Consider the following 26519-nt stretch of genomic DNA (forward strand, 5'->3'; position numbering starts at 1 on the left):
TCAGTGATCTCTCCTCAGCTCCCAGAACAGTGCCTGGCACAGAGGCGCTCAATAAATACTGAACCACAGTGTTGCTGCTCTCCCCACTGTCCCAAGGGTGCTAGGAAATATGATCTTAGGCAGACTGTATGTCCCTGGGGAAAAATTTAATGACGAGGCTTTATTGATGCACTTTGCTCAGAAATACTAGAGGAAAAAGAGTCACATCCGGGGCAGGGGGGGCAAGAAGCCTCTTGGAGCCATCGCAGTGTAAGACTGCTGGTTTCTAGGTTTGTTTCATTTGAATCCAAAAGTAGCTCCAAGTATCTCAATTTTTAAAAAAAAGTATTAGTGTAATACAATTTAAAATTATTCACATAAAAATAAGTTTTTCTCTTGAATTTAAAGTATATGTGTTCCATAGTATTAATATTTTCTAGAGGACAATAACAAATTAAATATAAGTATTTCTGGGCTCAAGATTTTAAGAGTTCATGATACAGAACTCTGGGTCTGAAAGGAGGTCATGAGAAGGCTACTTCTGATCTCTGTATTGTTTATATTCCTATAACTGCTCTTTTTATTTTTAATAATGGCTCCCATTTCTTTCCTACCTTTTCTACATCACCTGACACTATATAATAACCTCATTTAATTGCTTACATAATCTCACTTAATTCTCACATTACCCTTGTGTGGGAGGTACCCTATGTTCTTCCTATTCTACAGCCGAGGCAGTTGAGACTTAAAGTTAAGTCGAGCAGGGTTCTGAGGTTCTGAGGTTACCTGCAACTTTGGCAATGAGGTCAGGCAGTCCTGGAATTCTTCCCACCACTGCCTCCATCACCTCCAAAGTGTTAGCGCTGAGTCCTTCCCTCCGCCCCCTCCTCATGTCATCATCACCACAGGGGACCTGTGGCTCTTTAAATGTAAGACAATAGTTTGTAAGGAAGAACTCTTAAATCCTTGTTTCAAAGTTATTACTCATGAAATCTTAATCAGATTACCCAACTTGCTTCACTCCCTTTTCCTAAGCAGTAAGAAGGTCATGAATTTATCCCTGTTGTTAATTTTCAGAGAGGCAGAGAAAACAGACATGAGCTCTGGTGTTGCGACAATGACCCCAGCAACTGTGACGTCTTATTTTCCTCAACCGCCAGCCCTCCTGGCCCTTTGTGTTTTTTTGTGCCCCTTGCAGTTTAAACAATGCTTGCTGAAGAGGGAGCCCACAAATAAGAACACTGCGTTAAAAGCAGGTATGCAAAGATGGTATTCGAGCCAACATACCACAGGCCTGCCGTGCTCTAGTCCCGGTAGTTTTCTCTTTAACTCCCTTCCACTGTGAGATGAATTTGCCAGACTCAGTGCCAACGCCAGCCCCGACTTCCTTCTTATCACTGCTCGGTTGAGTCTGTGGTGCTCTAACCCAGAGGAAAACAGCTTGTTTTAAAAGCAGTGAAAACACCGCATTCCTCTGGCACAGGATGAAGACCAGCTCAGCTCCTCAGTCGTAGATCATTGTCTATTGTTCTGCAAACTGTAAAGCACGACTGTGGCTGTAGTCCTGCCTGCGTCCTGGGCTCCTCACGAATACTCACTAAAGGGCGCTGCCCCAGAAAGTGGTAGGTAATTTTAAAAAAGAAAGAAAGAAAAGACAGGTAGGATAAAAAACAGGCTTTATGTAATTTTACACTCTTGCAATCTCCTGCAGGCTCTGAACAGGGTAGAATGGGGTCTCGGAAGTGTGGAGGCTGCCTCAGTGGTCTGCTGATTCTGCTTGCACTTTGGAGTATAATTGTGAATATACTATTGTATTTCCCAAACGGGCAAACTTCCTATGCATCCAGCAGTAAGCTCACCAACTACGTGTGGTATTTTGAAGGAATCTGTTTCTCAGGTATCATGGTAAGTGGGACCTGGGAGACTTGGGATCCAAAAGGGAGAGTTTTTACTAAGAATTGCTTTGTTCCTACTAAAAGTAATCAGTAATGTAAAATTGTTCTACTAATCCTGGGTCTGGGATTTGGAAGATGGGTGGGGGTAGAGAGGCAGGTAGTCCCTTAGGACTTGGAGACTGGCTCTGTTTTTTGGTAAACTGCTCATTTATGTAGCTTCGGCAGTGCAGGAAGTTAGTCCTAATAAAAGCTTGTGAGACTGGCCTGTAGAAACACTGTGTCCTCGTGAACTCTATGTGTCAGTTAGGGTTATTGAATCCCCTGTGGCACCGCTCTTTTCCAGAACAGATTTTCTGCCTGCACTCCCTATTTCTCTAGCTTGATACTCAGACGGCGTGGAAAAGACAGAGACTTGGACGTGCAGACAAATTTGCACTCAGATCTCTGTCATTTGTGCCACGAGATCTTGAGCAAGTTACTCAGTGTCTTGTCTTCAATTGGAAATGGGATAATGGCATTTACTTTTCAGGTTGATGTGGGGATGAAAAAAAATCTAACATATGGCGTGTCCAGTACAGAGACTGACTTGTAGTAGGTACCCAGTGACTATTGTGATTATAAATACTTATTGAAGAATAGGCCATTTCATTGGTAAATAGCGGGACATTATACCCTTAATAATGGAAGGTATTTTTGAAAACTAAATCAAATTGTGCACAGTAAGAATCCATGAGTGTTTTCCTGATGACTTTTCTTTTTTAAAAATAAATCATGTTGGCAACTCAGAGGAAAAGACACTTTTCCTGTCATATCATTGTTAGAAACAACACATTGTACACTGTAAGCTTACTATATCACCAATCACCAGAAGCAAATCCATTATAATCTATTTCTACCTCTCTGGGGGTTTAATTTGTATAATACTTGAATAATTATGTTGGAAAATAGTTTTCACTTTGTTACTGTTTTGCATATTAAATTAGTAAACTTTAAAATACTAATACCCAATGCTATTGAAGCTGCTATATGATGGGTACATAGCAAATGGTGTAGTGTTTCCATAAATAAATGCAAGCTTTTGTGAAGATTTTGAAATGGTATATTAAGATCCATGAGAATGCTCTGTCTTCCAAGTCAGTAATCCTAAATCTGAGAATTCATTATAAGGAAATAATCCAAAATAAGAAAAGAGATTATACACAGATGTTTGTGGCAGCATTATTTATAATAAGAAATAACTAGCAGCATCCTGGCATAGAAGCAGCCAAATAAACTGTGATACATTCACTTTTTTTTTTTATTGATTTCAGAGAGAGGAGGGAGAGGGAGAGATAGAAACATCAATGATGAGAATTATTGATCATCTGCCTCCTGCACACCCCCTACTGGGGAATCGAGTCTGCAAGCCGAGCATGTGCCCTGACCGGGAATCGAACCGTGATCTACTGGTTCATGGGTCAACGCTCAACCACTGAGCTATGCTGGCCAAGCACATTCACTTTTTATGGTGGTGAAAATTGTAATGATGAAGATCTAACAACATGGAAAATGAACATTCTGTAAGTGAAAAAAATATAACAAAATCGTGAATAAATTATGATTGCAACGATGTAAAGTATACACAAGTGGGAAAACACTGGTGATACATGAAAAACAAGAGAAGGTGGTGGAATTATGGGTAATTTTCCTCCCTTATTCTTGAGCCTCTGTATTGCATTTATATTTTACAACCAAAAAAGGAAGCAGTTTCTCTTTCAACACAGGCTCTGCCTGTGTTTCTCTTTTGCACAGGACTCCAGGGCCTAGGTCTAGCCACTTCTGCCAATATTATAAATGAATTTGGTTACTGTATCTGGTTTACTGTGCCTTATCTCATTTCCTTCCATACATAATTGTAGTACATGGAAGAGTTGCAAGCATGATTGTGTTAAAACCTATTAAAATCTGTGATAACTAATGTGTTGAAAGGAGGGAATATAGGACTCTTTTGCTTATATTCATATAAAATTTAAAACTGGGAAAAGGACCTGTTCTCTATTTTTAATTGTCTAAGATTTTTTAAAAAAAATATTATTGCTACTGCATCAAATGCTTTTAAGAGAAAGGAGGGGAATATAGATAAATAATTAAGTTGATTGATAAATAAGTAAAGGCTGAAGGAATTTGGAAACTGGAAATGTTGACTACGAGCAGTAAAATAACAATGAACTTAGCTTCAAAATCCAGTACTGAACAGTGAGAAAAAAGGATAGGTGGAGAATTTGCCAGAAGCAATACATGTTCCATACCTGCCCCAATCACAAACTATAAATATCAAGAGAGTCATGTCTTTCCAGAACAAATATACAATCCTTTACCTAAGATACCAAAAAAGGGGAAAGTAGAATATATTGAATTCTCCCAGTTTGTTGGCTTACTACAGACAAAACACTCTGGAAAATTTGTACCTGAGGTGGCTTGAATATGTGGGGGAACTGACTTACTTTACTTTTGAATCAAGAGCTGCTATTTCAGATTTACCGTGCCTCTCACCCCTGATCCCAGACAACAGTAAATGGAGAGAGGCTGGCAAACTGCAAAGTCTATGAATGGCTTTCCTTTGTCTTTGACACCTGGGTGTGTGAGAAATGCAGGTTTGCTGCCAGGTGGTATCCCAATGTCCATACCACTTCTCTTTAATTGTTAGCTTTTGATGACTGATCAACCATGATAATAATAACTAACATTTATCAATCACTTACTATGAATCAAGCATTATGTTCAAAATTTCACATATACTACTCATAATACCCTAACAACACCGTTTTAGAAGATGTACTTGCAAGTTTACAGTTAGAAAGTGGCAGAGCTAGGGTTCGAACCCAGGTCGACCTGACCCAGAATCTATGCTCTGCACCACTGTGCTCCGGTTATGAGCATGAATGTTAACTAGTGTCCCCTTCGATATTTTTTTCTCTTCCCTGCTGTAGATGCTTATAGTCGCAGCAGCCTTTCTTGTCCTGGACAGTGACAACAACTACAAATGTTGCCAGAGTGAAAACTGCAGCAAAAAATACATGGTAAGAGCAATAGTTTTTTGAAGATAGTTGAGTGGGCTTTGGACTTTCTTTCCTCTTACTCAGAAACACAAAAATATTAACATGATGCTACCCTCACTGTGATCCGTTTAGTACACAGCCCAAGAATTTACTCCAAAAATAATCTCTTTTTTTTATACACTCTTTTCTTCACCTTTGTTCTGCTGATATTCTTTAGGAAATTCAGAATTTAAAGATAAATGAGATTATAAAATAATTCTATCTTTTTCTAACTGGGTTTCTGTAAAGTCTTTTTTTTTTCTTCTTTAGTGAGGACTGACTTACATATAATAAATGGGATCCATTAAAAGAGTACAATTGCATGACTTTTGACAGTGAATCCACCCATGAAAGCACCATCACAATCAAGATATAGAACATTTCCATCATCCCAAGAGACTAGTCCTTGGTCTGCTTTTTGTCATTATGGATGCTTTATACTTTGCATCAACAGAACCAGGCAGTATTTGGCTTTTGTATCTGGCTTCTTTCATTCAGCATAATGATTTGGGTTTCATCCGTGTTGTTGGGTATAGGCAATGTACATTTCTAAGTTGGAACTTTAAAAATAATTAAAATAGAATCAAGAGAGTATAATATGCCCAAATTTTCTAAGCCTGTGCTGTACAGGCATGAGTTGGGCTGCTACGTTTCTGCCAGGATTCTTGTCTTCATCATCATTGGCATTGCTCACTCATATTTGCATAGCATTTTATAGTTCTTTTACATTTAGCCAGTGAATTAGATCATTCTTGCTCCTATTTTATAGATGAATCACTTGTGGTTTATTAACTAGGAGGAGCTTTCCCAGAGGTCTGGTAGGCGTTCTTTGCAGCAGTGGCTCCACACCATGGCTGTACATTGCAGTCATCTAGGAGTTTGGAGTTGAAATTCCACCCCCAGAGCCCCTGACTTAGCTCGTCTGAGGTTCAACCAGATTTTAATGTGCAGCCAAAATGTTTCTTTAACCAATGCCTTTGGAAGGTTAAAATAGTTTCATAATTTAGCACTGTGCCCTTGGTGAAGAATTGAAAAGTTTAAATATACTTGTGTGTGTGTGTGTGTGTGTGTGTGTGTGTGTGTGTGTGTGTGCATGTGTTTTCTTAACCAGTTGACTAAGTATCCCCCAGTAGCTGCTGGTATTATATTTATGGAAAAGCCTAGTGAGGCAATGGATTTAGGTAAATTTAAGCTATGAAACTCAAGAAATTTCTAGAAAACAAATGTATGTGGCAATAAAAATCAATGTGTTCAATTTGCCTAAACTCAGTGTTAGCATCTCCAACACAAATGGATGCTAGAAATAAGCTAGAGTCTGAACAGGGCCTTATAATCAACACTGCATGAGATGACTGCCATCTGGATGGGAAGAGCATGAGGAAGGGGAGAGGATTCCCGCTTAGCCCTTTCAAGGTAGGCTCTAGAATAGAAGTCCCAACTCATATGTCCTCAGGAGCCAAATATCTGATGGAAATGAAAGAAGTGAGCCTGTAGGCATTAGAGCAAACTTTCCATTTAGAGCTACTCTAATCCAGCCAATTCTTACCAAGACAAAATTGGGCAATAATTCTCTTTTCAATAAAAAGCAGAAGTATGAATTTTGATCTAAATCCTCTCAACTATAAAATGTTGGCAATTGCTTCTCATTTAAATTAAATAAGGCATACCTTGCAGGACAAATTTGAGCCTGTACCAGTTTGTAAGTTCTGAAGATCCAGAATGGAAATTGAAGTCACCCGAGGTTCACTTTTTAGGGGAGCAAGTTGTCCTTGGCTTTCTTAGGGGTCCCTGGCTGGGTCTGAAAACTTAAACTGATGGAAGACAGATTAACAGAAGAAAAGCATACACATTTTATTAAATTTTTACATGAACATGGCAGTTTTTACAGGAGAGTAAAGACCTGAAGAAGTAGCCAGAGCACCAGGTTTTTATATGTTATAGATAAAGAAACAAATATGTGAAGAATTGGCAAGACAGAAGGGCTTGGGTTAATAAATGGATAAGAGGTAACTGGGAAGACAAAGGTTAGTTTAACAAGGCTTGTTTGTATAGATTTCTCAGCCCCAATTCCTTGTCTCCGGTGATATGAATGTCTTGCTTCCTCTGGCACCGGGAGGGCACCTTTCACATGGGAGCTCTATGCCCTGTTTCAGGGAAGAAAGGCCAGGGGTGGGGAGCTTGGTCAGAGTGACCATCCTGCTTCTGCCACTTTCTTACACTCCTTTAGCTTAAAACATTCAATTTTCCAAGATGCCTTATTTAGGGGGTAGCATTTCCTGAACCCAGTCTGAAACTTCCCCCAAGAAGTCTCACAGTCCACAAACTGAGTTAGTAGATTGTCCCATAGCCCATGAGAGCAGCATCTCAGTCCAGGGCATTTCTATGGAAAAGCAAAGGTTAATGGTTAGAACAAACTATAAACTCTGTTTTTAGGTCTAGTGGGCTGTCAGTTAAAAAGATTTCTAGATGTTGGGCTCCAAGCATCTTCAGATAGAATAAGGGCAAGCAGTGGTCATCTGACAGATTTTCCTAGCTCATAGTTAAATGTCCTTGGGGGTGTTATTAGATGTTCTGGAAAACTTACTGAGTTGCTCACACAGCAACAGGCATGAAGATTGTCTAAACATGAGCTATTGTGGTACATTCTCTGAAGTTTATATCAAGGTGTCCTACTTGAGATTGCAGGGCTTTGGAAAAGGGCAGTTTTAGTTCTCAGTGATTCCAGAGGGTGGGAGAAAATTGGGAACATTAATTATATGTCTGCATTGTATTTAATGCTGACAACTCTGAAGTTATGTCTGTTTTTTTCCCCTTAAAGATCTTAAAACCAGCTTTGTTTACCAAGGTTATTCCAAACCACATGAACTTAAAAAACAAACCTTTGGGTAGTTTCTATATTTCTGAGAATTTTAGGAATACTTCATTTAACTGTATGCTCAGTTATTTTCAAACCAGTTTGAATAGAACTCCTCTGAAAGATTTTATAAGCTAATTTGATAGTACCATACAAAGGCAGTTTTATGTTACATCCATAAAATATCATTAAAAAGATAAACTGAGATGTTAAAAATATTTTAAGGGTTTATTTGAACAAAAATCTGTTTGAATCAGGCCTTGCCAAACAGGAAGTAGTTAGGTACACTCAACAGACAGGAGTTCAGGGGAAAACCTTTATAGAGGAAAGGCAGAAGCAAATAAGGTCATTATTGATTGGCTATAGCATAAAATCTAGTTGGTGGTTTGTGATTGGTTGTTCCTAGGTTTTAATTTCACAACCTTGAGGCATTTGCAGGCTTAGATTTGATTTGCTTGCATAGGCGCTATGGTATTGGAGCCCACTAGCCTAATGGCCTTCCATTTAATTAATGTAATAACATATATATCAACATAAACATATGGACAGACACACAGATCTTACAGCTTTTGTTAAATTTTAGTCATGTCAAGTACATTAATACAAAACTCACTAGTTTGTAAAAGAACAGAGGGACCAAGTTGAGGTTATCTGCTCAGATGGCTAAAGTATTTTACTAATATACTTTATGAGGTCTGAAAATGTGTATTTGTCCTTGACAAGCAGTCTTACAGAGGCTGTGGTCTAGATTTGGGGCAAGAGAGCTTTCATAGCAGTTTAGGGGTTTTTAAGCCTCTTTTCCCTTTCTCCCCTTCACTCTCAGGTGTTTTTAGGTAGTATCTTAGCTATCTCTTGGGATGTTTACATTTCAAAGACATGGTAAGAATTTTCTCCTTTCTCTTAAGTGCAGAACAGTCCTGTTTCCCATGTCCTGGTCTTTTAGATCTGCCAGCATCTGGAGATGAATAGGGGACACTTGGGGATCAGTAAGGGTAGATGGACTTTGAATTGCTATTAGAGCCACATTTCTGGTTTTGTAAAGACGAGGCTTGTAGGACAAGGTCAGTTTTATATGTTTGTTTTTTCCTCAAAGTACTGGTTTGCAGCCTGAATGATATAAAGGGCTGACCCACCCATCCAACTACATTATCTTCAATTTGCTTCTTATATCAGGGAGAAGATTTCCAACTCAGATAGAAAGAAAGCTTTTCTGTGTTCTGGATTTAGAGCTGTGTGTCTCTGGCATGCTTTAGTAAGTCATCCCACAAAGCCTTCAGCATGTGTTGCTTTCCCTCTGAGCACATAGCTTCATTCTAGCTTAGGAGGGAAGGCCCTAAAACAAAGTTCTATCAGGCTCTCAATATCAACCTCAAATTTGGCCAACTTCTGGCCATAGAGCTCTTTAAAAAAAAAATTGTTTCGAATATGTATATCAAAGGCTTACCTATCAAGTAACTCAAAACCGAAACCAATACTTAGCCATGAATTCAAGAGGGACCCTTAAAGAAGGTAAAAAAAAGATGCAGCCCTCCCAAGATCCAGAATCTGACCCTCAGATAACCAAAAGAAAAACTTTCCTGAGAGTTGGCAACAGTCAGTAGGACACCAGCCACAAGCGGGGTGCAACATTTATGCACAGCCATATTTGAGGGCCCCAGTCTAACAATTGGTTGCGTGAGACACTTGCATGCCCCAACAGACAAAAAGGCAAGCCAAGTTCTCAGGACACAAAACAAGAGAGAAACAAGAAAGCAATAGCTGTCCCTGGGAGGGAAAGGATCAATAACTAATGGGCACCTCAAAACCAAATTTTAACGAGAGTCACAATCCAAGGAACTAATTTCTTACAAATGTTTTTACTCCTCCCGATCTAAATTTGGAAAGGAAAAAAATTATTACCACCTTTGCCCAACTGGTTTCAACAGGCAGATTTAAAAGACTGATATGGCAAGAATTTTTACCTTCTGTCAGATTTTATCAGAGATTCAGAGTCTCTCTCCAAGAACAGCTTCCAGATCTAGCAAGGTGTCCCCAGCCAATGGTGCTACATTTTCGGTGCAAGAAACTGTAGGGGAGAAAAAAGTTTTCCTTGACCCTCTTAGGATCTTTAGCTGAGTCTGAAAATGAAACAGACAAGGGCAGATTAACAAAAGAAAAGCATACAAATTTTACTGAATTTTTACATGTACATGCGATCCTTCACAAGAGAATAAAGACCTAAAGAGGTGGGCCAGGACAGCGAGGTTCTTATAGACAAAGAGACAAGAAATTTTTGAACATTGGCAAAACACAGGGGTTTGAGGTAGGGGTAGTGAAGAAGTAACTGAAAGACCAAGTTTAGTTCAGTAAGTTTATTTATGCAGGTTTCTTGGTTCCACATTCCCTGTCTCTGGTGATAATGTCTTCTTTCTTCCTGGTACAGGAAGGTACCTGTCATGGGAGTTTCATGATCTGTTTCAAAGAAGGGCAGGTAGGGGGTCAGAGTGACTCACCTCAACTTGCAATTGTCTGCAAATGGAATCCTCCTTCTACAGTTTTCTTAAACTCCTTCAGCTTAAGATATCAATAGACCAAGATGCTTTATATTAATGTAGTATAATCTGAACTTTATCAACTTCTTGGTTGCTATCCATTCCTCCAGGAAGTCTCATCTTTTGCCAACATTTTGTGGGCTGTTTTCCCTGGAAAACAATTATCGACCAAATAAGGGCACTTGAAATAATAGGTAATATTTTCATTTTACTTTGCACTTTTCAAATAATTTTTATATCCATTATGTCCTTAATTTTTTAAATAGCCTTGTTATATAAGTGCTATAATCATCTACACATCTGCATTTTATGGAAAATGAAACTGTGATTCAGAGAGATTCTTTTAAAATTTTTTTTATTTTATTGATTTTTATTTTTATATTTTATATATATATATATTTTATTGTTCAAAATATTATAGATGTACCCTTTTTTCCACATTGACCCCTTCCACCCTGCACCCACTCCCTTCCCCAAGCGTTCACCACACTATTGTCTGTGTCCTTGGGTTATGCATATATGCATATAAATTCTTTGGTTAATCTCTTCCTCCCCTCCACACACCCCTAACTTCGCTCTGAGATTCCTCAGTCTGATCCATGCTTCCATGTCATTGAATCTATTTTGTTCATCAGTTTATTAAGTTCTTTAGATTCCAGATGTGAGATCATGTGGTACTTGTCTTTCTCTGCCTGGCTTATTTCGCTTAGCATAATATTCTCCAGGTCGATCCATACTGTCCCAAAGGGTACGAGATCCTTCTTCTTTACAACTGCATAGTATTCCATGGTGTGAATGTGCCACAGCTGTTTTATCCACTCATCTACTGATGGGCACTTGGGCTGTTTCCAGATCTTAGCTATTGTAAATTGTGCTGCTATGAACATAAGGGTGCATATATTCTTTCTAATTAGTGTTTCAGGATTCTGAGGATACATTCCTAGAAGTGGGATCACTGGGTCAAAAGACAGTTCCATTTTTAATTTTTTGAGGAACCTCCACACTGTTTTCCATAGTGGCTGTATCAGTTTGCATTCCTACCAGCAAGGGCTTCCCCTTTCTCCACACCCTCGCCAGCACATGTCATTTGATGATTTGTTGATGGCAGCCATTCTGGCAGGTGTGAAGTGATACCTCATTGTGGTTTTAATTTGCATCTCTCTGATGATTAGTGACCTTGAGCATTTTTTCATATATCTCTTGGCCATCTGTATGTCCTCTTTGGAGACATGTCTATTCAGCTCCTTTCCTCATTTTTTAATTGGATTGTTTGTCTTCCTCTTGTTGAGCTGTATGAGTTCTTTACACCCTGGAAATTAGCCCTTTATCAGATGTGTGGTTGGCAAATATGTTCTTCCATACCATGGGGTTCCTTTGTATTCTGAGGCTGATTTCGTTTGTTGTACAGAAGCCTTTTAGTTTGATGTAGTCCCATTTGTTTATTTTTTCTTTTGTTTCTCTTGCCCTAGGGGATGTATCAGTGAAAATTCCATTATGTGAGATGTCTGTGACTTTACTGCCTATGTTTTCTTCCAGAATTTTTATGGTTTTACAACTTACATTTAAGTCTTTTATCCATTTTGAATTTATTCTTGTGTATGGAGTATGTTGATGGTCTAGTTTCATTTTTTTTCGTGTATCTGTCCAATTTTGCCAACATCATTTCTTGAAGAGACTGTTTTTACTACATTGTATGCTCTTGCCTCCTTTGTCAAATATTAACTGACCATAATGGTGTGGGTTGATTTCTGGGGTCTCTGTTCTGTTCCATTGATCTATATGTCTGGTGTTGTACCAATACCAGGCTGTTTTGATTACAATGGTTTTGTAGTACAGTTTGAAGTCTGGTAAAGTGATTCCCCACCCCACTCTTTTCTTCTTTCTCAAGATGGCTGCAGCTATTTGGGGTCTTTTTTGGTTCCATATAAGTTTTTGGAATATTTGTTCTAGCTCTGTGAAATATGTTGCTGGTATTTTAATAGGAATTGCAATAAATTTATAGATTGCTTTGGGCAATATGGACATTTTAATGATATTAGTTCTTCCTATTCGTGAGCATGGTATATTCTTCCAGTTGTTTATATCTTCCTCTATTTCTTTTTTTAGTGACCTGTAGTTTTCTGAGTTCAGGTCTTTTACATCCTTGGTTAAGTTTATTTCTAGGTATCTTATTTTTTTAGTTGCAATAGTAAATGGGATTTTTTTTTTAGTTTCTCTTTTAGAGAATTTATTGTTGGTGTATAAAAATGCCTTTGATTTTCGGATGTTAACTTTGTATCCAGTTACCTTGCCAAATTCACTTATCAAATTTAGTAGTACTTTGGTGGAGTCTTTAGGGTTTTCTATGTACAATATCATGTCATCTGCAAATAATAACAGTTTTACTTCCATTTTTCCAATTTGGATACCTTTTATGTTGTCTTTCTGTCTGATGGCTGTGGTAAGGACTTCCAATACTATGCTGAATAAGAGTGGTGAAAGCAGACAACCCTGTCTTGTTCCTGTTTTTAAGGGAAATGGTTTTAGTTTTTGACCCTGAGTATGAGGTTGGCTGTAGGTTTGTCATATATGGCCTTTATTATGTTGAAGGATGATCCTTCTATTCCACTTTGCTGAGAGTTTTTATCAAAAATAGGTGCTGGATTTTGTCAAGTGCTTTTTCTGCATCTATTGACATGATCATATGATTTTTGTCCTTCATTTTGTTTATGTGATATGTCACATTTATTGATTTGCTAGTATTATACCAGCCTTGCATCTCTACATCTCTAGAATAAATCCCACTTGGCCGTGGTGTATGATCTTTTTAATGTATTGCTGGATCCAGTTTGCTAGTATTTTGTTGACGATTTTAGCATCTATGTTCTTCAGGGATACTGGCCTGTAATTTTCTTTCTTTGTAGTGTCTTTATCTGGTTTTCAGATTAGGATGACGCTGGTCTCATAAAAAGAGCTTGGGAGTCTTCCCTCCCTTTGAATTTTCTGGAATAGTTTGGGCAGAATAGGTGTTAATTCTTTGAATGCTTGGTAAATCTTAAACATTGGTCCAGGACTTTTGTTTACTGGGAGTTTTTTTTTTATTACTGCTTCAATTTCATTAGTTGTTATCAGCCTATTCAGGTTTTCTGCCTCTTCTTGATTCAGCTTTGGAAGGTTGTATGCTTCTAGGAATTTGTCCATTTCCCCCATGTTGTCCAATTTGTTGGCATACAGTTGCTCATAGTATTTTCTTATGATCCTTTGTATTTCTGGTGGGTCAGTTGTTATATTACCTTTTTCCTTTCTGATTTTATTTATTTGGGTCCTCTTTGTTTTTTGGTGAGTCTGGCTAAAGGTTCATCAATCTTATTTATCTTTTCAAAGAACCAGCTCTTGGTTTAATTGATTTTTTGTATTGTTTTTTAAGTCTCTATGTCATTACTTTCTGCTCTGATCTTTATTATTTCCTTTCTTCTGTTTACTCTGGGCTTTCTTGTTGTTCTCTTTCTAATTCTTTTCGTTGTTTTGTTACATGGTTGAGTAGAGCTTTTTCTTGTTTCTTGAGATATGCCTGTAATACTATGAACTTTCCTCTCAGGACTGCTTTTGCTGTATCCCATAGATTTTGGGTTGTCTGTTCATTTTCATTTTTTTCCAGGAAGTGTTTGATTCCTTCCCTGATCTCATTGGTAACCCAGTCATTGTTTAATAACATGCTATTTAGCCTCCATGTGTTTTAATATTTTTTGAGTTTTTTTATGGTGGTTGATTTCCAGTTTCATGCCATTGTGATCTGAAAAGATGCTTGATATTTCAATATTCTTGAATTTGTAGAGACTTGCCTTGTGCCCTAACATGTGGTCTATTTTCGAGAATGTTCCATGTGCACTTGAGAAGAATGTGTATTCTGCTGCTTTGGGATGAAATGTTCTATAAATGTCAATTAAATCCATTAGATCTAGTGTGTTATTTAAGGTCTCTGTTTCCCTGTTGATTTTTTGTCTTGATGATCTGTCCAGTGATGATGGTGGGATGTTAAAGTCTCCCACTATGACTGTGTTGCTGTCGATCTCCCCCTTAAAGTCCACCATGAAATATTTTTTTATATTTGGGTGCTCCAATATTGGGTGCATATATATTTATAAGGGTTATTTCCTCCTTTTGTATTGATCCCTTTAGTATTATGTAATGACCTCCTTTGTATCTTGTTATGGTCTTTATTTTGAAGTCTATTTTGTCAGAAATAAGTATTGCTAGTCCAGCTTTTTTTCATTTCCATTTGCATGGAATATTTTTTTTCCATCCCTTCATTTTCAGCCTGTGTGAATCTTTTGCTCTCAGGTGGGTCTCTTGTAGACAGTATATATTTGGGTCCTATTTTCTTATCCATTCAGCTACCCTATGTCTTGTTTGTTTGTTTGTTTGTTTGTTTGTTTGTTTAAAATATTACAGACGTCCCTTTTACTCCCCAATGAGCCACTCCACCCCGTCCCATCCCCCTCCCCAGTCCCTCTCCCACCATTGTCTGTGTCCTTGGGTTGTGCATATGTGCATATAAATTCTTTGGTTACTCTCTCCGCTTCCACCCACCCGCCCTCCTCCATCCCTCTGACATTTGTCAGTCTCACCTATGCTTCCATGTCATTGAATCTATTCTGTTCATCTGTTTATTAAGTTCTTTGAATGGAACATTTATTCTGTTTACATTTAAGGTTACTATTGATATATACTTATTTAATGCCATTTTCCCCTTTATGCGGATGTACTTTTCTCTCAATATTTCTTCTTCTTAAAGCGGTCTTTTCAGCATTTCTTGCAATGCTGGTTTGAAGGTACTGAACTCCTTTAGCCTTTTTTTTTTTTTGGTCTGGGAAGCTCTTTATTTCACTTTCAATTTTAAATGATAGCCTTGCTGGATAAAGCAATCTTGGTTGCATGTTCTTGCTTTTCATTACTTTGAGAACTTCATGCTACTCCCTTCTGGCCTCAAGTGTTTCTGTTGAGAATTCTGCTGTCAGCCTTATGGGGGTTCCCTTGTAGGTCACTGCTTGTCTGTCTCTTGCAGCCCTTAATATTCTCTCTCTGTCCTTAACATTTGCCATTTTAATTATGATGTGTCTTGGAGTGGGTCTCTTTGGGTTCCTCTTGTTTGGAACCTTCTGTGCTTCTTGAACTTGTGTGGCTTTCTCCTTCACCAGCTTAGGAAAGTTTTCTGTCATATTTGCTCCACTAGATTCTCTAACCCTTGCTTACTTTCTGCCTCTTCTGGCACTCTTATGATTCACCCCACCAGCAGCCCTGGCAGCTGGAGTCCTAATCCACCCCACTGGCTGCTCTGGTCCCTCTCTGGCTGCAGGAGGGCTCTCTTCCCCTTCTCCATGCAAAACACAGTTCAAATGCTTTCTGGGGTTTGACACAATGCCTTACAGGAAAGTAGAGGGTCCCTGTAGGTGGCTGCTGAGTGCAGCCCTCTGGCCCTTTTCTATTCAGAAGCCACACACTGCAGGACAGCTTTTCCTGTGGTCAGCACCCAGGGTGAAAGTCTTTTGCTCCAGATTCCGCAATTAGGCTTGTTGTTTCCCTGGGAAGGAGTAGTCCCCTCCTAGCAGGCACACTGTTCCCCTGGCTCCCTTTGCCCACATTGCACCAGCTCTCCTTCCCTTCTCCTCTGCTCTGGGTGTAAGATCCCAGCTTTTGGATGCCAGTTCACACTCCCAAGAGGAGGGAGCTTTGCAGCCTCTAACCCTTGAACCTTACAGCCCAGCAGTGGCTTCAGGAGTGACTCCTCCTTTCAACACCTTCCTCTCTTACCAGGCTCTATGATGTTTCTTCAGTGCTCCTTACTCAAAATATGTCCACTCAGGTGTATTTCTCTTGTTTTTCTAAGTTGATTATGCAGTATTTTAGCTGTAAATCCAGTCCGTGGCTGGAAGCAAGGGCACTCTGCTTCTTGTCAGAGTGCTGCCATCTACCCTTTCCCCTATTTTATTGATTTGAGAGAGGGAGGGAGAGAGAGAGAGAGAGAGAGAGAGAGATCAATGTGAGGGAGACACATCAATCAGTTGCCTCTCTCATGTGCTCTGACTGGGTATTGAACGCACAACCCAGGTATGTGCCCTGACCCGGAATCAAACCCTTGAACTTTCGGTGCAGGGGACGATGCTCTAACCACTTAGCACACCAACCAGGGACAGAGAGATTCTTATTCTCACTTCATTTTGATGCTTACCTAGATTGTGCAATGGTATCTAGCATTAATTGCATTGTAATGTATGTGTATATATACATAAATATATATTATGCTATGGTTGTCAATTTCCCCCAAAAAAGAAATTCTTCACTGATCTTTCCAGTGAACTGCTTAAGTGTACATTTGGTAAAAAAGGAGCTCAGTCTTTTCAAAACATCTTTCTTCTTTTTGCTTTCTTTTTAAAAAATTTATCTCTATTATTTAAAGTATTACAGAGATATTCTTTTTTTTCCCCCCATTCACACCCCCACCCCCACCCCACTCCTGCTCCCTCCCCAGACCTTCACTGCACTATTGTCTGTGTCCATGGGTTAAGCATATAGGCATGTAAGTTCTTTGGTTAATCTCTTCCCACCCTACCCCCTTCCATCTGAAATACATCAGTCTGTTCCACTCTTCAATGTCTTTGGGGCTATTTTGTTTGTCAGTTTATTTTGTTCATTAGATTTTACATATAAGTGAGATCATGTGATACTTGTCTTTCTCTGACTGGCTTATTTCGCTTAGCATAATACTCTCTAGGTCCCTCCATGCTATCTCCTGTCTCAAAGTGTAAAAGATCCTTCTTTTTATAGCTGTATAGTATTCCACTGTGTAAATGTACCACAGCTTTTTTATCCACTCATTTGCTGATTGGGCTGTTTCCAGATTTTAGCTATTGTAAATTGTGCTGCTATGAACATAGGGGTGTATATATGCTTTCTGATTGGTGTTTCAGGCTTCTTAGGATACATTCCTGGAAGTGGGATCACTGGTTCAAATGGAAATTCCATTTTTAATTTTTTTGAGGAATCTCCACACTGTTTTACATAGTGGTTGTACCAGTTTACATTCCCACCAGCAGTGTACTAGGATTCCTTTTTCAAAATTGGCATTGGTGAATAGGTAAATTTTCTTTACAAAGTAGCTAACAAAAAGTAGCTCTGTTTATCTCATTCCATCATGGGACAAAACCTTATTAAAATCAATATAAGAAATAGTACTTGAAAGAGCTTTTAATCATATGAGAGGATATCAATGAAATAATTAGCAGACAGGAGAAAAGCAGAATTGTTCCTTTGTTTTTGAAATATATTTTTCCAATTTTCCATAATAAACATATATTAATGTTATAATCAGTAAAATAATTTTAAACAAAGAAATAATATAGATAACCCCTGTTCCTAAAAGCACAGGTTTGTTTTTTTTTCACTCTTTCTGGTCTCAGATTTTGAATTTATCATCAACTGGCTACTGCACGTTTCTGTTTGGCTGTCTTACTCTCATTTGAAACAAACACTTCTAAAACTAAATTAATTTTTTCCCAAACCAAACTACTCCTCTTGGCATAGTTATTTCTGTCTCCTTTTCATCCGAGTTTCAAACTCTGGATTTTTTCTTCAGTCCATCTTCAGCTACTCATTTCCTCATTGTCTTTTTTCTCCATTGCATGTCTTTGTCACTTGAACTTGTCTCCCTGTGGATTCTTTATTCCTGGGTTCTCTCACTTCCAGCTGGCCTGCCATCACTGCTAGAGAAATTGTCCAAAATCATATGTTGGTTTATATCACATCCTTGCTCAAAAATCAACTACATGACTTGTCAGAAAAAAGAACGTATGCCAAGTCTAGGGTAACATAAATTCAAGATGAGCTTGGGACATCTGTGCCAGAAAGCAAGGAAATGTTCAAAGAATGATAAGGACATGTCAGGTGGCACAGAAACTGACTTTGAATGGATGTCCCCAATGGCCATATATGGACCATTTCAACAGCTAAAAGAATAATAACAGTTATGAATTAGAACACATTGAATTGGAACATCTATGAGTCTACAGAAAGAGATGCAGTGGAGAAAGAAATGGAAGGTTTTTTGTGCAGAAAAATGATAATATAAATGCAGAAGAAATGATAGAAAAGCAGCACATTGCAACCAATTATTGTGAAGATTGGTGATCAATGGACAAGAGGATCTTCACTGGGTGCTAAATTCATCTGTTGAAATGTCTTTAGGGAACAGGATATGACACAGTCTCAAAGTACTACCTCGCAAATTATTTACTAATTGCAAAGTGGAAAGTGTGCATTTATAGATCTGAAGGAAACCACCTAAACCAAGAGCTCAGACTTACCATCACAAATAGCAGTTAGAGGCCCACAGTGTACCCACACCAATCACGTATTCTTGCCAACAGGCTCAACCCAAGTCCAATGTGGAGAAAATAAAAAAAGTCCAGAATGTAAAATGTTCTACAAGATAACTGGCTGGGATTCTTCAAAAATTATTTAATATACTAAAAAACAAAAAGGCAGTAAGGTATAGATTAAAGGAAACTAAATAGATATGATTTTGTGCATAAACCTTTATTGGTTCCTCTATGAAACTGTAAAAAAACAGCTACAGAATAACAGAATATCTTTATTCTTAGAAGATATGAGCTGATGTATGTAGGGGTGAGAAATCATAATGTCTTTCAAATACTTCAGCAACAAAAATGTGTAAATAAATAAATATAGGTATGTATATACATATACATAAAGAGAGAGAGGGAGAGAGAGTATGCAAGCAAAAGTGGTAAATATTCACAGAAGGGGAGTCTAGGCAAAGGATACATAGGGGTTCACTGTACTGTACTTTCAACTTTTTTGTAGATTTGAAAAAATTTTAATAAAAGGTTATTAAACCTTTGTCTGGAAGGAGGAAGTGCAGAGTCCCTGATCCAGCAGTACTCAAGGCCATGTTCCACCCAGATCTATCAAGCTGCACTCACTCTGTAAGAGAAACAAGGGCTAGACTGTGTCCTATCAACCCTGTCTCCCCAGCATTAGCATCAGGCCTATCACAACTCTCTCCTCTACTCCTCTGCAGGACCCCACTTAGGTCAAACCAATCTACTCTCTCTCACAGCTCCGCCTGCGCTGCTCTGCCTGTGAACACTGCTCGTTCTCTCCACGCAATGACAACACCCTCCTCCCCAGCAATCCCGGCCTGACTGGAATACAAATATGACCATCTAGGCTAACACCTAATATTTCCCCTCATATTACTACATGTGAATATATTAAAATATCATTTACATAAGCAAAAAGCAAGGATCATAGTTTATGGTTCTTAGAGAATAACATGTCTTCAATGACTAAGTATGGATTGATTGGCCACATCCCTTCACTGCATTATGTCTGAGGTGATCACTATTTTGATGTCAAAATCCCAGAAAAACCATACTCAAAAGTAAATTCAAAATGGATAAAAAACTTAAATGTAAGACATGAAACCATAAAAATCCTAGAGGAAAACATAGGCAACAAGATCTCAGACATCTCTCATAGCAATACGCTTGTTGATACATCTCCTAGGGCAAGAGAAACTAAGGAGAAAATAAACAAATGGGACTGCATCTAAATAAAAATCTTCTGCACAGCAAAAGAAACCATCAACAAAACAAAAAGGGAGCTCGCTGTATGGGAGAACATATTTGCCAACCACACATCTGATAAAGGGTTAATATCCAAAATATAAAAGGAACTCATACAATTTAACAAAAGAAAGACAAACAATCCAATTAAAAAATGGGAAAATGACCTAAATAGGCTCTTCTCCAAAGAGGATATTCAGATGGCCAAGAGACACATGAGAAAATGCTCAAAGTCACTAATCATCAGAGAGACGCAAATTAACACCACAATGAGGTTTCACTTTACACCTGTCAGAATGGCTCTATCATCAAGTCAATGAACTACAAGTGCTGGCGAGGGTGTGGAGAAAGGGGAGCCCTAGTACACTGCTGGTGGGAGTGCAGACTGGTGCAGCCACTATGGAAAACAGTATGGTCCTCAAAAGATTAAAAACTGACCTGCCATTTGACCCAGTGATCCCACTTCTAGGAATATATCCTAAGAATCCCGAAACATCAATCACAAAGAACTTATGCACCCCTCTGTTCATAGCAGCACAATTTACAATAGCTAAGATCTGGAAGCAGCCCAAGTGCCCATCAGTAGATGAGTGAATATAAAAGCTGTGGGACATTCACACCATGGAATACTATGCAGCTGTAAAGAAGAAGGATCTCGTACCCTTTGGGACAGCATGGAAGAACTAGAAAGTATTATGCTAAGTGAAATAAGCCAGTCAGAGAAAGGCAAGTACCATATAATCGCACATATATGTGGAATGTAATAAACAAAAAAAACTGATGGACAAAATGGATCCAGAGACACAGAAGCATGGAACAGACTGAGGGATCTAAGAGGGAAGGTGGGGAGGAGGGAATGGCTGGGGAGAGATTAATCAGGGAACTTATATGTTATGGACACAGACACTGGTCTGGAGAAAGCCTAGGGGTGGGATGGATGTGGGGTGGAGAGGATCAATGGGGGTAAAAAGGGGACATCTGTAATATTTTCAACAATAAAGGTAAAGAAACTTAAAAAAAAGTTCCAGGAAAAAAGGGAAGGAATTTAGTAAATGAACTAGTCACCTCTATGGAATGCCTAACAAAAAATCATTTAAAAACTTATTTTTAGGATCAGGTGGGTTTGGATGAAATGTTCCTTGTTTTATCTGGACATTTTGTATTGCACAGAGTTGAGCGGGCTTGGACGAATAGGGGAAGGCACCTATCTGATCATTTATCCACAGTATTTCCTTGTCTCATTCTGTGGCACTAACCTCCTTCTGTGTTTAATTTAGACACTGCTGTCCATGATCTTTTCTGCTCTTGGGATTGCTTTCTCTGGATACTGCCTGGCCATGTCGGCAGTGGGCCTTGTCCAAGGCCCATACTGCCGCACCCCCGATGGCTGGGAATACGCCTTTGAAGGCACTGCAGGACGGTAAGGGACAATTCTTCAAACCAAGGTCAGGAACACCCGGCTTCATGCTCGTGCCCATTTTCCACGGTCACTGTAGGGTTCCATGCAGCTAGTTTAGTGCAGAATTTTCCTATGTGTTTACTAACCTCCAGACCAATATATTCCTGCACAGATCTTTGTTCAGATGTCTTTTTCTCCAGTCTTGTAAACCCACATGCACTCACTGTTTTGAGGCTCTCGTGGAGATACCCAAACGAAAGGCGTGTTCCACCCGTGCCTCAGAACAGGGCTTCATGGTTACCGTGGCCTGGCGACCGCTGGAGCCTGCGCCTTGAGTGGTTCTGGGAGGTCAGTTCTTGTTCTGTGGCCAGGTTGGACGTATGGAAGGTTACAGATATAAAGGGGCTCAGCTGAGAGAGAATCACAGTGGCCTTGACTGGGGCCACCCAGGGCTATACCAGCAGGGGCTCCACGGAGACCGAGCCGGGCAGGGTGAGTAGCGAAGCGCAGTCTGAGACGCAGACAGGCCTGGGTGCGGGGGTTTGCAGCCTACCGAAAATGCGGTCCGGAGGCTGGTGCGGTAGCTCGGTCAGGGCTTGAGAGACCCGGCGCTGGATCACAGAATGCTTCACGCCGGCACTGTGCTGGGCTCACCGACCTGCCGGCATCTACAGAGGCAGCTCAAAGGGTGGCAGACAGGCACACAGGACAGGGTCACTGAATCTCTCCCTGTCTCGTCCTACGCTCAGAATTCTAACGGAATAAAACCAGGCAGTGTCTGTACCACTCCCCAGGGGAGTTACATTTCTTCTCAGCTCCCCAGGGCTGGCTCTACTGTTCAAGACCCACATCTTATTTGAGGTCTTCCGTGCTCACCTAGAGCTGCGTGGCAGAACTGCTTCTGTGCTGCCTTCATTCTGAAGGCTCCACAAGGTGCTACGTCCAAAGCTCTTCCTCAGGTCAGGAGAACCTAAAAAACAACGCTTGGCCTTTCTGAGCACTTGGAGGAGACAATCCTATGGGGTTGAAGGGCTTCAGGAAAGGGACCCTAATGTATCAAGTCCCACTGGGTGCAAAAAAACCATTTTTTTAAATGCCATTAGCCTCTGGATTATCCTCACCCCAAAACCAAAGAAGCCAGTGTGAAGCATTCTGTGATCCAGCAACGGGTCTCTCAAACCAAAACCTTTCAATACAAGAATATCAGGCTGCCCACGTGCCTCCCCACTATGCCTTTCCAGTTGCCTTTGATATTTACATTCACCTGTTTCCAGATTCTCTATTCCATGCAGACCCTGCTGGTACACTTATGACTCTCTATGGTTTACAAGAATAAATAGTACCATAGCCTGGAAGCAAAACAGAAACCCTGCAAGTCATCTTGCTTTAAGTGTTGGGTGATCTGTGCAGAGCATGTACTTGCAACAGTCTAGAGTAAGGATGTTGAAGAGGTTAGCTTCCCTGGTGGCTGAGACTGAGTTAGGAGTAGAAGGGCACCTGAAACGGGTGTAGGGAAATGGTAACAGGAAATTAGATCTGTATTGTGCTTACAGGTTCCAAAGCAGTTTTACATAACTCTCAACAAACAGTCACAGTAGCCTTAGTGTTAGATATTTTAAGTTCATTGTCCAGATAAAACTCTAGAGGTCAGAGGTGTAATGCCCCTTTCCCAAGATCCTACAGGCCGGGAGTTGTGACTTCATACTCAGTGCTCTTTACCTCTTGAGACCTAAGAGTCAGGGGCAATACCAAGAAATTCTCAGAGTGCCTCTGAGTGTCCTAGAGCATAGAGAATAGGAAAGATTGTTAAGGAAGAAATGGAGTGGTGAGAGGGAAAAACAAAGAGGGGAGAGAAAACAAAGAGGGGAGAGAGGTCATGGTTGTGAGGGCAGCCACCACCAAGCAGAATTCATTCCTTTCTGCCACAGGCATTAATACCCAGACCCACTTGGCTGGTACCCAGGCTGCCTGAATTGCTTTTTTGAGAAAAAAATCATCTTATTATTGACAATATAGTTATAGAAAATTTTGCCCTGTAAATAGGTTTGATTGTTTTTGTTTGGGGGATGTTTTAAAGACCAGTTTTCCATTTTGATTTAGTTGAACAGAGCATGTGCTATCCTCATAAGAAGAGGTAATGGCCATGGCAGACCTGGAAGTAAGCAAAAATCATCAGGTTGACCCAGTGGCTTTAAAATTATCTTGGAAGTTATTTCATTCTCACAGTTCCGTGCTGAACTAGACTGATCAAACCTTCTGGCCTTTTGCATTCCCACAGTCTAAATCTTAAGAAAGGCAGAACAGCAACTCTCTGAAGCAGCAGTCCTCACAATGTGGGCACAGACCAGCAGCGTCACCATCACCTGGAAACTTAAAAAATGTAGTCTCGAGCCCCATCTGGAGCTTCGGAATCCAAAACTCTGCAGTGGGGCCCCACAATCTGCATTTTCCCAAGCCCTCCATAATCCTGATGTAGTCTTAAGTTTGAGAACCACTCTTCTAGAGGGCTCTGGGACAGAGCCTAGGAATATCTAGCAGAATTTGTCTTTCTCATTTTGCTACCTGTGTGATTTTATATCCAGTGCAAGCTCAGCCCTGTCCCTGAGAGCCCAGGCCACGGGCAGTCTTCACCTCTCTTGGTGTTGACATCTGCTGCCTTTCATTGCTGTTGAATCTTCAGTACATGTCTTGCTTCCTAATTGCTTAGAATTGTCTCTGAGTCAAGCACCATGTTTACAATAAGCATAGCCCTGCCCTACGCATACTATATGTTCAATATATGTACTGAATGATTTTTTTAAATATACGAATTCATGTTTAATAATATTATGTGTTTTAACAATATATATTTGCATCCGAAACGTATAAATAGCCTTTCTTGGGCCACGTATGTGGGCTTGGCCTCGTTGGATCTTGTTGACCATTTCCCTCCTCGCTCCCAGTTTCCTTACAGATCCCAGCGTCTGGATGCGGTGCCTTGAACCCGCGCAGGCAGTGCAGTGGAACATCATTTTGTTTTCCATTCTCATCGCACTCAGTGGGCTTCAGGTGATCGTCTGCCTCATCAGAGTAGTCATTCAGTTGTCCAAGATACTGTGTGGAACCTATTCAGTCATTATCCAGGTAACACCCCCCCACTGGCAACTGTACCTCACCCGTTTTACCTCCACTGCCCAACATCCAATGGGTTTTGATAAAAGGCTTTTAGAATTCCATCATTTCCATTCCATCCCTACTGCCCTCATCTTTACTCAACCTCTGATACCTCCCATTTTTACCAATATTCCAGTGGGTTTGTTGTTTTGTCTACATGGACTAAATCAATGGGACAGTAAAATCTACACTCCATGTTATATGATGAGAACAACCCACTGTTTTCAATGAGCAATGCCTCAGTGTTCCATGTAGATATAACCCAAAGCTCAAATAAATATATGCATTTACGTCTATTGAGAATTTTCTTGTTCATAAATAATCAAAGGCTCACAACCTTATCTTCTTTCTTTTGAATGCTGGTACATTCAGCTAATAATCCTCTTTATACAGAGTCATTAGTGAGTGGCTTTTAAGAAGCGAAATGTGTCTACATCTATTGGAACTATTTCTGCATCATCTGCTAAAATATTAATGTTAACTTAATTATAATTGAAACTACTAAACCTATCCAGCAAGTCCAGAGTGAAGAGACATCATGCCTGAGATCTTGTGTCTTATTTATCAACACACATTAGCTATCCCTTTCCTAGCAGTTTCAAGTAGATATATTCCTAGTCCATGCTGGTTTGATATAAATGGTAAGGTTAAGTTGCTACCTGGATTATGAATCATTCATCAAGTCGAGGTTACTACTTGACTCACATTGGTTCTCTTTTTTTTACAGCCTGGAATCATTTGAATACGGACAAGAATGTTTTCCATTATCACGTGATGGTCACCTGTCTCAGTCTTTTATTTAGGCTTGAGGACAATATTCAGATGACTACTTGGTGCTTATTGTAGTCATTTGTGAAATTTACAGTCCTCACTAAAGTGCAAATTATGCCACACTTTCATTTAGAATTTTTTTCTAAGCCATGTGTGTCAAGATCTTTAATAATATTTATACCCTTTGATCAAACAAGTCCATTTCTAATAATCTATACTATGTAAATAAACAAGAATAAAAGATAAAACTTTATGCAAATGTATATATTTCAGCATTATTTAATATCCTGGAAAATTAGAAATATCAAAAATTTGAAGTTTAGGGGAAAGATTAAATAAAGAGTGGCGCATGAGTTGTAAAATTACAGGGTCATTACAAATGATGTTTTAAAGGTTATGAATAGTGCTATGTGGAAAAGTAGATTACAAATTTATGTTTACAGTAAAAAGCATAACCATCTAAAACAAACAAAGAGCACACCAAATAATCAAAATATAGAATAAAAACTAAACCTAGAAGGATTTATACAAAAATGTCAACTGTGGTTGATCTGGATCCTGATTTTCCAACTTATCTTTATTATGTTTTATTATCAAAATACTTTTTAAAAATTCATATTTTTACTATTAAAATTTTTTCTATTTTTCCAACCTTTATTGAAGCATATGCTTTTTCCAACCTTGAGTACCTGTAAATGTAATAGAATCACACTGCAATCACTGTCCAATGAGGAAAGTAATGAGATAGATAAGCCAAAAAGAGTTTTACATAAATGTGTATAACCTAACTCTGCTCTTGGCATTATTTTCTCACACTTGGTGGTGAGTGTGGTGGGCTACAAGGGATATAGCCTTGAAATAAATGAGCAGTTGAAGACATGTCCAACGGGTTAAAGTGACCACTGACCAATTGATAATTGTCATGGGGAGTTGTCACTACCTGTATTTATTTTTTTTAAGTGTATTAAGCAAAACATTGATAATTTTCCTACCTATACATACCATGACCTTCTTGAGACTAGCAGTCATGTTTTATATTTCCCCATTACCCATAGGCCCTAGCACAAAGTAGGCATGGTAGACACTCGACGTTGAATACTCAAACCAGGCCCTTCTGCTCTTCGTGGCTGCTCTGTTGAGTACCTGTCTCCATCATAAGCCCTCTGGGCCTTAACACTTCTGCCACGTCCCCATCACTCTCCTCTGTGGACACTGGCAACAATGCTCGGCCGACTCC

General features: G+C 39.4%; 1 protein-coding gene across 1 annotated transcript; it reads left to right on the forward strand.

Annotated features, from left to right (window-relative positions):
• Positions 1 to 1360: 1360 nt before the first annotated feature.
• On the forward strand, positions 1361 to 25545 carry TM4SF18 (transmembrane 4 L six family member 18). Its single transcript, XM_081137953.1, has 6 exons — positions 1361 to 1601; positions 1691 to 1884; positions 4844 to 4933; positions 21237 to 21379; positions 24301 to 24481; positions 25239 to 25545. Exons 2-6 carry the CDS (start codon positions 1708 to 1710, stop codon positions 25251 to 25253), a joined length of 606 nt encoding a protein of 201 aa, XP_080994079.1. The 5' UTR covers positions 1361 to 1601; positions 1691 to 1707; the 3' UTR covers positions 25254 to 25545.
• Positions 25546 to 26519: the final 974 nt, after the last annotated feature.

Source organism: Miniopterus schreibersii (assembly GCF_964146895.1).
Source record: "Miniopterus schreibersii genome assembly, chromosome: 5".
NCBI lineage: Eukaryota > Metazoa > Chordata > Mammalia > Chiroptera > Miniopteridae > Miniopterus > Miniopterus schreibersii.

Excerpts from the sequence above, each read along its gene's own strand:
- TM4SF18 (XM_081137953.1), top strand. The coding sequence starts at position 1,708 with ATGGGGTCTCGGAAGTGTGGAGGCTGCCTCAGTGGTCTGCTGATTCTG. Across the intron at positions 4,934-21,236 it reads ACTGCAGCAAAAAATACATG|ACACTGCTGTCCATGATCTT; the intron begins GTAAGAGCAATA and ends TGTTTAATTTAG. Across the intron at positions 21,380-24,300 it reads TTTGAAGGCACTGCAGGACG|TTTCCTTACAGATCCCAGCG; the intron begins GTAAGGGACAAT and ends CCTCGCTCCCAG.